At 43.8% G+C, this 12,852-nt stretch overlaps 1 protein-coding gene across 1 annotated transcript in view; it reads right to left on the bottom strand.

Moving 5' to 3' along the window:
* Window positions 1–464: 464 nt before the first annotated feature.
* The window catches only part of LOC126417031 (uncharacterized), a 207,810-nt gene continuing 195,422 nt past the window's right edge, over window positions 465–12,852 (bottom strand). Inside the window, exon 7 of the mRNA XM_050084922.1 lies at window positions 465–1,789. Within this exon, the coding sequence (XP_049940879.1) occupies window positions 1,683–1,789 (107 nt within the window). The 3' untranslated portion in view covers window positions 465–1,682. The remainder of the gene's footprint in view (window positions 1,790–12,852) is intronic.

Genomic DNA, 12,852 nt, shown 5'->3' with positions numbered 1-12,852 from the left:
TTCATCATCTCGGAGGAGGAGATAAGGAGGAGGTTAGAGAGAACGAAGAAATACCGTGCACAAAGGAGAGAACACCACTCCAAGAAATGACTAATTCAGCGTACTCCAAAGGCGGTGAAATGAAAGATGAAAAATAAATAAGTAAAAGTAAGGAACTTTTTAGCCACACTTTATATGTGGTAACAAAACAGTGTGTCGGGCAGAAAATACAACTTATCATAAGTTTAATATTGCTTGGAAGTGCTGCCTTTACACCTTACCTGATGCCGAAGAACTCAGAGAAAGGAGTGCTTCCTCAGAAATTTAAATTTCCGAGACACAGCATTTGAGAACTATTTCGCTGTAAGAAAGGTGGACCTCATTGTTGCTTTCAATTTTATTACAGCTCCCTTTCTTTAAAGTCACACCATTGTCTACATTCATATATATATTTTTATACTTTATCGTAATATCACAATGTAGGAAGTAATAGTTGTCGAAAAGAGACTTAAATAATAAGAACTAAGGGAATTAGTAACATCAAACAGGTGAACAAATAAAATAGTTTGTGCATTCGAATATATGCATATAATCACAATATCTGATAAATGACTAGTGGAACAATCTCACGAGTTAACTAAATATATTAGAAATTTAAATTTATTTACATTACAGTTCTCAGAAACTTTTTATCAGCGTCCTTTGCGCGCCAAACACTCGATTGAAACATAAATGAAGCTGTCCATCTTGGGAAAATGTTCACAGAGACCACCATTCGCGTATCATTAACCTATCAAGTAAACGATACTCTAACAGAAACCTTACTTCAGGCTATAATTGCGAATTACTTCACAAGCAAAAATATTTACGAGGCAGCGCTAGAAATGGGTACCTTCCAGAGGACTTCTGCTCTCCAAAATCAATTGCTTTGGCATATAAATATCACCATCATTATAAGCGACCTGGAATTGAATATTTTGTGGCTAGTAAACTTTTCGACCAGTTTTGAAAGATACACTTTTTCTTTGGTCTGTTTGCGAAGTCATGCATTTGTTTCTTCAGCGATTAACTGTAGGATCTTCACACCTTTTTTTTGTCAGTTTACAATTTACAATTCCATTTTTTTGTGTGACTGAAGAAATGGCTAGTACAGCATTATTACCGACAAACTAAAACTTGGATTCTATTTAAAATCTGTTCATTGACTCGTAGAAACTTTGGTATTGGTTTTGAGTTAGTGAACGCTTTTCTGTCGTGTGGATGTTTTAGTAGAGGCCTTATTGTGTTTTTCAGTCCTTCTCGTTAAACACTTTCACAGCAGTTATTTGAAACGACTAGGAGCAGTGGTAAATTTCCTTTAAGTCACATTCCTGTTGATTTCGGACAGAGCCAAGTAGACATTGGCAAGTACGCATGACTCGTCGTGTGATACCCGTCGCAACCTGCATTGGCGTCATCTTTGTAATAACGGTGCAAAGTAGGGTCCAGTGTTTACGTACAGAAAGGAAAATCAAAGTGGGAGGGTTCGCCGAACTGTTCCGCTTTTGCGCGTCGCCGCCTATGGAGTTCCCGCGACGCCGCCGCCGCCGCCGCTGCGCCGTAGTCGCTTCGCCGCTCAGCCGCGGACGTCGGGCTCGGCCGCCTCAGGGGCGGGGGGCGACAGCGCAGCGCCTTCTGGAGGCCTCGCCGGAGGCGGAAGGCCGCTACCTGCTGGAGGCTCCAGTGCCTACCGCCAGCGTCGACGTCGCCAGACACAGCGCTACCAGCAGCTGTAGGTTCGGAGGCCGTACTGCCGGACTGGCGCCTATGGCTGCAACACGTGAGGAACTCTGCGTTAGACTCGAAGGATAGCCCCAGCCTAAGACAGAAAATTCATCTCCTTCTCTCTCTCTCTATGTCTGTCTGTCTGTCTGTCTCTCTTTCTATCTACTGAGCTCATGGCCGTCAAAATATTTTTACAGTATCGTGCAAAAGGTTGAAGTAAAGCGGTCAAGGACTTACGGCCAAGAACGTTTGGAGATGATTTTAAAAATCATCGGTCAAGAACGTTTCGAGATGATTTTCAAAATCATCTCGAAACGTCTTAACCGAAAGTCATTGACCTCTTTACTTCAAATTTTCGCACGATACTTTAAAAATATTTTGACGGCGATGAACAAAATTTGAGCCGTGTATCTTGCTACACCTTGTGTTTAGATTTTATTGGTTTTCCTTGTCTTCCCCTGACATGTTTGTTTTATATGTTGTCTGTCATTAAGTGGCTGCTTGGTTGTCTTTTCGCTCTGCTATCGATGTCTGCATTTTGGCTCTCGGGAAACTGCTAGCGAGGAAGTGAGATCTTTGACCGGTGGTTACCTCGTGTGGTGGCGCGGAAGTGGGTTTGTGCGCTCAGAGAGTCTGGTGGACACGGGAGGGCAGTGTGGCTCGCCAGCGGGGACCAGGCGTGGTCGGTTGTACCGAGTCGCCTCGTGATGTATGTTGGTTGTATGTAACGTGCGGGAGGAGTTGATGGAAGAGCTCCCCTCGGATTGGTTGTAGACAGAATCGTCCCATGAGTAGTTGCTGTTCATTTCACTTTTGTGGGACGTTAACAAGCTTCTTTAAGTCCTCCGTTTCAACACTGTAGTTTAAACAGGAGACACTTAACATGAAGGAGCGGTCACTACCCGCCAACGTTGCAGAGAAGACGTGAACTCCGGTGACAGAGCGTGTTGTAGCGTGACCGTGGCGTGGTGGGTACACTGGCGACGCGTGCGCGGTCGGATGTGTGGATCCTTGCATTCGGAAGTCGTGTACTGCCTGTTCGAGCATAATTGCAAGTTAAGGTAGTCCAAAGTTTAATCATTAAATCATTAAGTAATAAGTTTGCGTAACCAATGTATCTTCTGCCTTGTGGCCTCCGACGATCGGGTTTCCTGTCCCCAGCACCGGTGTAATTGAAGACAGTGATCTTTCTTCCTACTCTCGTTACTGCCCGATCGGAGGTGTAGCTTTGGCAGTTTAATTGTTTCGCTATTCTGTCGTGTGTTATGAGTAAATTCATGCTTTTTGTTGGTTGATCATATGATCACTCATTCAGGACTGTGTGGAGTAATATTTCCTTGCACGAGGTTAACTCTAATTCTGTCAGAAAGTTAAGCCATCTTATTACAAGTTTTCGCTAGCTAAAAGTCGGTGCAGTGACCAGCCTGAGAGTGGCAATTGTGTTTACGGGCGTATTTAAATTGGTCAGTATTCTGCCTAGCCTGAGCATCCCTGAGTGGGTGATTTGTGGCCGCCCTTACACGGGTCCGTCATATCTGTTACGTTCTAATGATATTCCAGGACACTTTTGTTTAAAACCATTTTTTAAATTCCTCCATTCTTATTGCCATTAATCGTGTGTTTGCTGAGACCTTTGATTTTTTTTAAATGGCGGTGTTGGTAGCTACACTACCTCACAGTCCTTTATTAACAAAGTTCTGTTTTTACTTTAGCAGCCTGTTTACTAATGTTCTTTAAATCTTTTTAAAATTGTTGTATTGCTATAAATTACTTGATTGCCGTTAGCAGCGTGTTTTGAAAGGCTGTTATTGCCATACTGCTAGCTTCTGTTTTTATTTATAAAAAGATTTTTTTAAAAATTGTGGTATTGCTATAAATTACTTGATTGCCGTTAGTGGCTTGTTTTGAAAGGCTGTTATTGCCGTAATGGTAGCTTTGCGTTTTCCTTTAAAAAAATGTTTTAAACTGTTGTATTGCTATAAATGCCTTCATTGTTTTTAAAAGAAATTTTTAAACTGTTGCATTGCTGTTTATTACTTGATTGCCGTCATCGACGAATGAAGGTTCAGTACGGTGATGCATGTTTGTCACGGCAGCAAGTCTACGAATGTAATAGGAAGTTCGCAAATGGTGTGACTTCAGTGGAAGATGCTCCTCGTCCAGGTCAGGCACAACGAGTTGTGACTCTACAGAACACTGCTGCAGTTGAAGCCATAGTGAAGGAAAACCACCGAGTGACGCTGAATGACAATGCAGCATGTTTACAGATTAGTTATGGGTCAGCACACCACATTGTGGCCGGCTGGTGTGGCCGAGCGGTTCTAGACGCTTCAGTCTGGAACCGCGCGACCGCTACGGTTGCAGGTTCGAATCCTGCCTCGGGCATGGATGTGTGTGATGTCCTTAGGTTAGTTAGGTTGAAGTAGTTCTAAGTTCTAGGGGACTGATGACCTCAGAAGTTAAGTCCCATCGTGCTGAGAGCCATTTGAACCATTTTTGAACCACATTATGCATGATTTGCTCCAGTTTCACAAAGTGTCTGCAAATGGATGCCACTGCAGCTGACTCCTGAAATGAGACAGCGACGTGTTGATGCTTCTGAGAACTTCTTCGGCGATTTGAACGAGAAGGTGATGGCTTCCTTGCAAGGCCGCACACTGCCCCTACAACAGTTGCAACAATCACAGACCTGCATTTTAAGTGTCTTCCTCATCCACCATACTCACCAGACCTTGCCCCAAGTGATTTCCATATGTCTGGACCACTCAAAGACGCAATGGGAGGAAAGAAGTTCCGTTCTGATGAAGAGGTTCGCCACGCGGTGCATGAATGGTTGCGCGGACTACCAAAAGAATTTTTTTTCTTAACGTATTTATGCACTTTGTAAGCGCTGGAGGACTTTCATTGAGCGTGGGGGAGATTATGTTGAAAAGTGATACAGCTTTGTACCACTTCTGCACAACAAATAATATAAAAAAAAATTTAAGGTTTTCATTAGACTCACCCTCGTATATTCCTTCTCCTTATACGCAATTTAAAAAAAGTGTATACCTGTACACATTTATCGGCTCTTTTGTTTTCTGCCTCACACTCGGTGTTAACAAAAAAACTGGAAGAGTGGTAATTATGGATTATCGGTTTATGGTGAGAATACTGTTACGCAGTCTGAATCATCCGAAACTTTGTAACCCTACCCGTCTGCAGATGAAAACTATTCCAAATACTGGCACTGAAGCTACTATCCTGACACATTCAGTAGCAAGAGAGGTCTGTCATACCCCATACACCAATGAGTCCAACCGATTTTCCAATTTACTTTAAGCTACTTCAAATCCCAATCACTCTTTCGTTCGCTTTGAAAATAAACAAGATTGGAGGTCAGCGAAAGGGAGGGCGAAGGAGGAAGAGGAAATGGACAGAGATTGGATATGGACGTAGGGAGGAGGAGGGAGGAACTGGACAGAGAAACGGGGAGGATGAGATACGCGGAGAGAGGGGAGAGGTGGTGACGGACAGAGTGAGGGGAAGAAGGACAGAGGGAGAGAAGGAGAAGAAGATCAATACGTACGTCCAATTCTCATACGTATTTAAAATTGATCTAGTAATAATAGAATTACAAGCATAAGTGGAATCAAGTTGAATCACAAGCGGCCAAAGACACTACTAGCTAGGGCATAGCTATGGTAAACTAACATACACCAACAAGCGACAAACGTCGGCAAGCCCCAGCATATCAGCAACCTTGGTTGGAAATTACCAGCTGCTATTAGAGCCAACCAACAGGCCACAGCTGGGAAACCGAAGAGCTCGCCCACTGACGCACAAACAATTCGTCAACATCACCCTACACTGTGCATCGGATATATGACCTATCGGACACAAACACGATGATAAACCTAATTGTTGCAGGTTGCTGACACTGATCGAGAGCTTAACACCGGCACCCAGCGGCAGCCGCCGAGCAACACCACCGCACAACGTCCAAGGTATCGACATGCATGATATCCACTACTAACAAAACCTACCCTTGCACGACCTATCGCAGGCTACTGCTCTTACCACCCGACCTAACTATCGTAGAGGTTTTTTTCCCTTGGCTCTTGCCTTGGCGCTTTTATTCCTCTGCCCTTCAAACCACTACCCGTTATTTGACTTCGACGCAATCTATCTCCAGATGAGCGCTTATGATTGGTTAACCTTAACCAGACGTACGCAAACATCGCTGTACCCACATCCTGCGACAACTCACTTTAGTGAAAACTAACCCTTATGCAGAGATGGCAGTAGACCTTTTGAGCCGGCGGGTGTGGCCAAGTGGCTCTAGGCGCTTCACTCTGGAACCGCGCGGCCGCTACGGAGCAGGTTCGAATTCTGCCTCAGGCATGGATGTGTGTGATGTCCTTAGGTTAGTAAGGTTTAAGTAGTTCTAAGTTCTAGGAGACTGATGACCTCAGATGTTAAGTCCCATAGTGCTCAGAGCCATTTGAACCATTGAAGACCTTTTGAGTTGGCCATCACGCCGGTGTGAGCGTGGAGTGGCTCCTACTCTTTAAAAAAAAAGTAATAATGTATGTGGGATATGTTAATTAGAATCTCATCATAATACGAGCTTATATCCAGTATAGAAACATGTCACTCCTACAGATAAAATATGGTCTCGGTATATGACAGCTACTTTTAATGACACCATTAAATCAAGACACTAACATACATTCAACAAACACTTTTACAAAACATAGAGACTCAACATAAGTTAGTTTCTTTTGTGTGTCAATTTGATTTAATAATTCAGTCTCAAATAATTCGATGTGTATACAAATATTCTGTGAATGTAATCCGTTTGAGGCAGAGAGAATTATTTATGTAAAGATATTTACAGTTTTGTTCTGTGCAACGTTCAAATTTTCTTCAAAGTTATTTGTATGGTACTGAATAGTATTGGGGAGAAGAGGAATTTGTGGCACAATTCGACTAGAAGAAGGGATCGGTTGGTACGACATGTTCTGAGGCATCAAGGGATCAATCGTAGAGCGAGACCAAGAGATGAATACACTAAACAGATTCAGAAGGGTGTAGGCTGCAACAGTTATTCGGAGATGGAGAGGTTTACACAGGATACAGTAGAACGAGGAGCTGCATCAAACCAGTCCCTGGACTGAAGACCACAGCAGCAACAACAAAAACGTATGGAGCATTTCCATAGAATCTCAAATGACTTAGCGAAGGCAGAATATAAAGTGAGAAATGAAAGATATGTGTGAATAATTTTGTAAACCTGTCTAAGAGAACTCCATTGAGTAGACGTAAGAGTTAGTTCAAAAAAATGGTTCAAATGGCTCTGAGCACTATGGGACTTAACTTCTGAGGTCATCAGTCCCCTAGAACTTAGAACTACTTAAACCTAACTAACCTAAGGACATCACACACATCCATGCCCGGGGCAGGATTCGAACCTGCAAGAGTTTGTTGTTGTGTAAAGAGTAGGGTGTCTATAGCTGACAGTCGGCTTGTGAGAAAGAAGCAATGAGCTGGTACATTCAGTGTATATGTATATACTGTCCTGAAAACGGGTTGCGAATAGAGTTAGTAGCGAAGAGGTGATAAAATAAAACGCCATAACTGATGCTGAAATTTTACTGCATGAATAGCCAAAGTGTACAAGAGATATTCCGAAAGTAAGGTCCGATCGATCGCGAAATTGAAACCGCAGTGAAAATCCGATGAAACTTAAACAGATGTGTCGGACGGTGTCTCTAGTATGCCAGTCGATCGCGTCACGTCCCTCTTTTTAAGATCTGAGCGCTCAAGGAGCAAGTGAAGACGCCTATAAAATGGCATCTCCCGCCTTGAATGGGTGCCTGCGAGAGATTTCGCCTGATTTCACGCAGTCCACGCAACATAACTGACATGTATATCCTTCTTTATTACAATTGTCGGCCGCACACTGGAGGGGAACGGGAAGCCCAGCAATGCTTTTAACTACCATTCAATCCGAAACTGGTTCCCTTCCATTTTCATCTCTGGTCATATGAACCGCTGCCTATGAAGACATTTTGGCATAGACAACAAGCTACAGGTCAGCGTAGAGAATTGGCAAAAAACAGGCCTCTGCCTTCTATGACAAGGGTATTGGAAAGCTGGTGCAGTGTTACCAAAAATGCGTCACCCTGAGCGGCGAATATGTAGAGAAGCAGCAGGAAGATATAGCTGACTGCTACAAACGAAACATTTGCGATTTTCACGTGGTTTCCATTTCGCGACCATACTTTCCGAGTAGCCCTCTTACAAGGGAACCTCCCCATCGTACGCACCTCAGATTTAGTTGTAAGTTGGCACAGTGGATAGGCCTTGAAGAAAACTGAACACAGATCAATCGAGAAAACAGGAAGAAGTTGTGTGGAACTATGAAAAAATATGCAAAATATACAAACTGAGCAGTCCATGCCTAACATACGCAACATCAAGGACAATGTGTGATCAGGAGCGCCGTGGTCCCGTAGTTAGCGTGAGCCGCTGCGGAACGAGACGTCCATAGTTCAAGTCTTCCCTCGAGTGAAGAGTTTAATTTCTTTATTTTCGCAAAGTTATGATCTGTCCGTTCCTTCATTAACGTCTCTGTTCACTGTAATAAGTTTAGTGTCTGTGTTTTGCTACCGAACCGCAAAACCGTGCGATTAGTAGACGAAAGGACGTGCCTCTCCAATGGGAACCGAAAACATTTGATCGCAAGGTCATAGGTCAACCGATTCCTCCACAGCAAAACACGTCTCATTTATTCTATACGACACTGGTGACGGCATGTGCGTCACATGACAGGAATATGTTGTCGACCCACCTAACTTGTACACTTCGCGAATGGGTAAAAAGATTCTTCTACCTTGCCCGATTTAGCTGAGATCTCGAGCTGCCATGCATCGTTCACGGTCTGAAGCCTGAGTTAACTTAAACACTGAATGGTACTTATTGGTGTTCAGCAATGATTCTCGCTTCTTGGGGAAGTGGTGAGACCAATAGCAAAGTGTCTGTAGACGGTGAAAGGTCACAGGAAGCTGCAATTCATGACATCCAAGCCTCACCAGCTCCTGAAATCATGGCGTGGGCAGCTAGTGTATATGACAACAGGAGTTAGTTGGTAATTGTTGAACTGAGGCCGAATGACTACCAATTTATGACAAGACTGGTCAACCCTGAAGTCATACACTTGACGAACGTGCCAAATAGCATATTCCAGTTCACATTGCAGACGTGTCGAGAAATGTATCGACCCTACACGGATTTGCCTGGTTCTCTGTGTTGTCACCTATAGAGCATGTCTGGAACGCAGTGATAGGAACGTATGACCTCAACAGTTAGGTCCCTTAGGAATTCACAGACACATTTTTGAACGCAGTGAAAAGGCATATATTCTCATACTAGCCACCAGCTAGCAATCCTAATGGACTGACACTGCTTGAGTTTGAACCATGTCAATGAATTCCTTAAGATGACATTTGGAGAGTTTTAATCTCCATGCTACAACGAACAGAAAATTGTATTTCTTCAAAGGATTACATTTCATACTGATTTCAGTGATGGGCGTTAGTTGCAGATGGAATGAAAACTCGATCGTTTAAGACTAGTCATGCGACTCTACTCATAAACTGAAATTTCAAGCTACCGGCTCTCCAGAGGACGTACCTTGCAGCGAAAGGGCACAGGCAGCACCTAAACGACTGTTTCCGCAAACTGTGTTAGAACGGTTGGCAGACGGAGTGGAGCGGAATTAGGAACATCATCCAGATGCGAGCAATATGAAGATGAGATCTGTTCTTTCGGACAGATACCATCCGTGACCATGAAACGCTCTAGAATTAAATGATAATCAAAGAAAGACCCTACTCTGTCGACAGGCGTTGATATATATCAACGGGGACAGGTGAAAATGTGTGCTCCGACAGGGAGTCGAACCCGGGATCTCCTGCTTACATGGCAGACGCTCTATCCAGCTGAGCCACCGAGGGCACAGAGGATAGTGCGACTGCAGTTTTCCGAAATTCCTTCACCAGGGAAGACGAATGGAATATTCCAGAATTTGAAACACGAACAGCTGCTAGCATGAGTTTTTTAGAAGTGGATACCTTAGGGGTTGCGAAGCAACTGAAATCACTTGATATGGGCAAGTCTTCAGGTCCAGATTGTACACCGATTAGGTTCCTTTCAGATTACGCTAATACAATAGCTCCCTAGTTAGCAATCATATACAACCAATCGCTCACCGATAGATCTGTACCTACAGATTGGAAAATTGCGCAGGTCGCACCAGTGTTTAAGAAGGGTAGTAGGAGTAATCCATCGAACTACAGACCTACATCATTGACGTCGGTTTGCAGTAGGGTTTTGGAGCATATACTGTATTCAAACATTATGTATCTCCTCGAAGGGAACGATCTATTGATACGTAATCAGCATGGCTTCAGAAAACATCGTTCTTGTGCAACGCAGCTAGCTCTTTATTCGCACGAAGTAATGGCCGCTATCGACAGGGGATCTCAAATTGATTCCGTATTTCTAGATTTCCGGAAAGCATTTGACACCGTTCCTCACAAGCGACTTCTAATCAAGCTGCGGGCCTACGGGGTATCGTCTCAGTTGTGCGACTGGATTCGTGATTTCCTGTTAGGAAGGTCGCAGTTCGTAGTAATAGACGGCAAATCATCGAGTAAAACTGATGTGATATCAGGTGTTCCCCAGGGAAGCGTCCTGGGACCTCTGCTGTTCCTGATCTATATAAATGACCTGAGGGACAATCTGAGCAGTTCTGTTAGGTTGTTCATCTACATCTACATCTACATTTATACTCCGCAAGCCAACCAACGGTGTGTGGCGGAGGGCACTTTACGTGCCACTGTCATTATCTGCCTTTTCTGTTCCAGTCGCGTACGGTTCGCGGGAAGAACGACTGCCGGCAAGCCTCCGTGCGCGCTCGCATCTCTCTAATTTTACAATCGTGATCTCCTCGGGAGGGATAAGTAGGGGGAAGCAATATATTTGATACCTCATCCAGAAACGCACCCTCTCGAAACCTGGCGAGCAAGCTACACCGCGATGCAGAGCGCCTCTCTTGCAGAGTCTGCCATTTGAGTTTGCTAAACATTTCCGTAACGCTATCACGCTTACCAAATAACCCTGTGACGAAACGCGCCGCTCTTCTTTGGATCTTCTCTATCTCCTCCGTCAACCCGATCTGGTACGGATCCCACACTGATGAGCAATACTCAATTATAGGTCGAACGAGTGTTTTGTAAGCCACCTCCTTTGTGGATGGACTACATTTTCTAAGGACTCTCCCAATGAATCTCAACCTGGCACCCGCCGTACCAACAATTAATTTAATATGATCATTCCACTTCAAATCGATCCGCACGCATACTCCCAGATATTTTACAGAAGTAACTGCTACCAGTGTTTGTTCCGCTGTCATGTAATCATACAATAAAGGATCCTTCTTTCTATGTATTCGCAATACATTACATTCGTCTATGTTAAGGGTCAGTTGCCACTTCCTGCACCAGGCGCCTATCCGCTGCAGATCTTCCTGTATTTCGATACAATTTTCTAATGCTGCAACTTCGCTGTATACTACAGCACCATCCGCGAAAAGCCGCATGGGACTTCCGACACTATCTACTAGGTCATTTATATATATTGTGATAAGCAATGGACCCATAACACTCCCCTGTGGCACACCAGAGGTTACTTTAACGTCTGTAGACGTCTCTCTATTGATAACAACATGCTATGTTCTGTTTGCTAAAAACTCTTCAATCCAGCCACACAGCTGGTCTGACATTCCGTAGGCTCTTACTTTGTTTATCAGACAACAGTGCGGAACTGTATCGAACGCCTTCCAGAAGTCAAGGAAAATAGAATCTACCTGGGAGCCTGTATCTAATATTTTCTGGGTCTCATGAACAAATAAAGCGAGTTGGGTCTCACACGATCGCTGTTTTCGGAATCCATGTAGATTTCTACACAGTAGATTCTGGGTTTCCAAAAACGACATGATGCTAGAGAAAAAACATGTTCTAAAATTCTACAACAGATCGACGTCAGAGATATAGGTCTATAGTTTTGCGCATCTGCTCGACGACCCTTCTTGAAGACTGGGACTACCTGTGCTCTTTTCCAATCATTTGGAACCTTCCGTTCCTCTAGAGATTTGCGGTACACGGCTGTTAGAAGGGGGCCAAGTTCTTTCGCGTACTCTGTGCAGAATCGAATTGGTATCCCGTCAGGTCCAGTGGACTATCCTCTGATAAGTGATAACAGTTGCTTTTCTATTCCTTGGACAGTTATTTCGATGTCAGCTATTTTTTCGTTTGTGCGAGGATTTAGAGAAGGAACTCCAGTGCGGTCTTCCTCTGTGAAACAGCTTTGGAAAAAGGTGTTTAGTATTTCAGCTTTACGCTTGTCATCCTCTGTTTCAATGCCATCATCATCCCGGAGTGTCTGTATATGCTGTTTCGAGCCACTTACTGACTTAACGTAAGACCAGAACTTCCTAGGATTTTCTGTCAAGTCGGTAGATAGAATTTTACTTTCGAATTCACTGAACGCTTCACGCATAGCCCTTCTTACGCTAACTTTGACAACGTTTAGCTTCTGTTTGTCTGAGAGGTTTTGGCTGCGTTTAAACTTGGAGTGAAGCTCTCTTTGCTTTCGCAGTAGTTTCCGAACTTTGTTGTTGTACCACGGTGGGTTTTTCCCGTCCCTCACAATTTTACTCGGCACGTACCTGTCTAAAACGCAGTTTACGATTGCCTTGAAATTTTGTCCATAAACACCCAACATTGTCAGTGTCCGAAAAGAAATTTTCGTTTTGATCTGTTAGGTAGTCTGAAATCTGCCTTCTATTACTCTTGCTAAACAGATAAACTTTCCTCCCTTTTTTTATAATGCTATTAACTTCCATATTCAGGGATGCTGCAACGGCCTTATGATCACTGATTCCCTGTTCTGCAGTTAAAGAGTCGAAAAGTTCGGGTCTGTTTGTTATCAGTAGGTCCAAGATGTTATCTCCACGAGTCGGTTCTCTGTTTTTTGCTCGAGGTAATTTTCGGATAGTGCACT

Source organism: Schistocerca serialis, chromosome 8 (assembly GCF_023864345.2).
Source record: "Schistocerca serialis cubense isolate TAMUIC-IGC-003099 chromosome 8, iqSchSeri2.2, whole genome shotgun sequence".
Taxonomy (NCBI): Eukaryota; Metazoa; Arthropoda; class Insecta; order Orthoptera; family Acrididae; genus Schistocerca; species Schistocerca serialis.
This window is presented reverse-complemented; position numbering and strand designations above follow the sequence as displayed.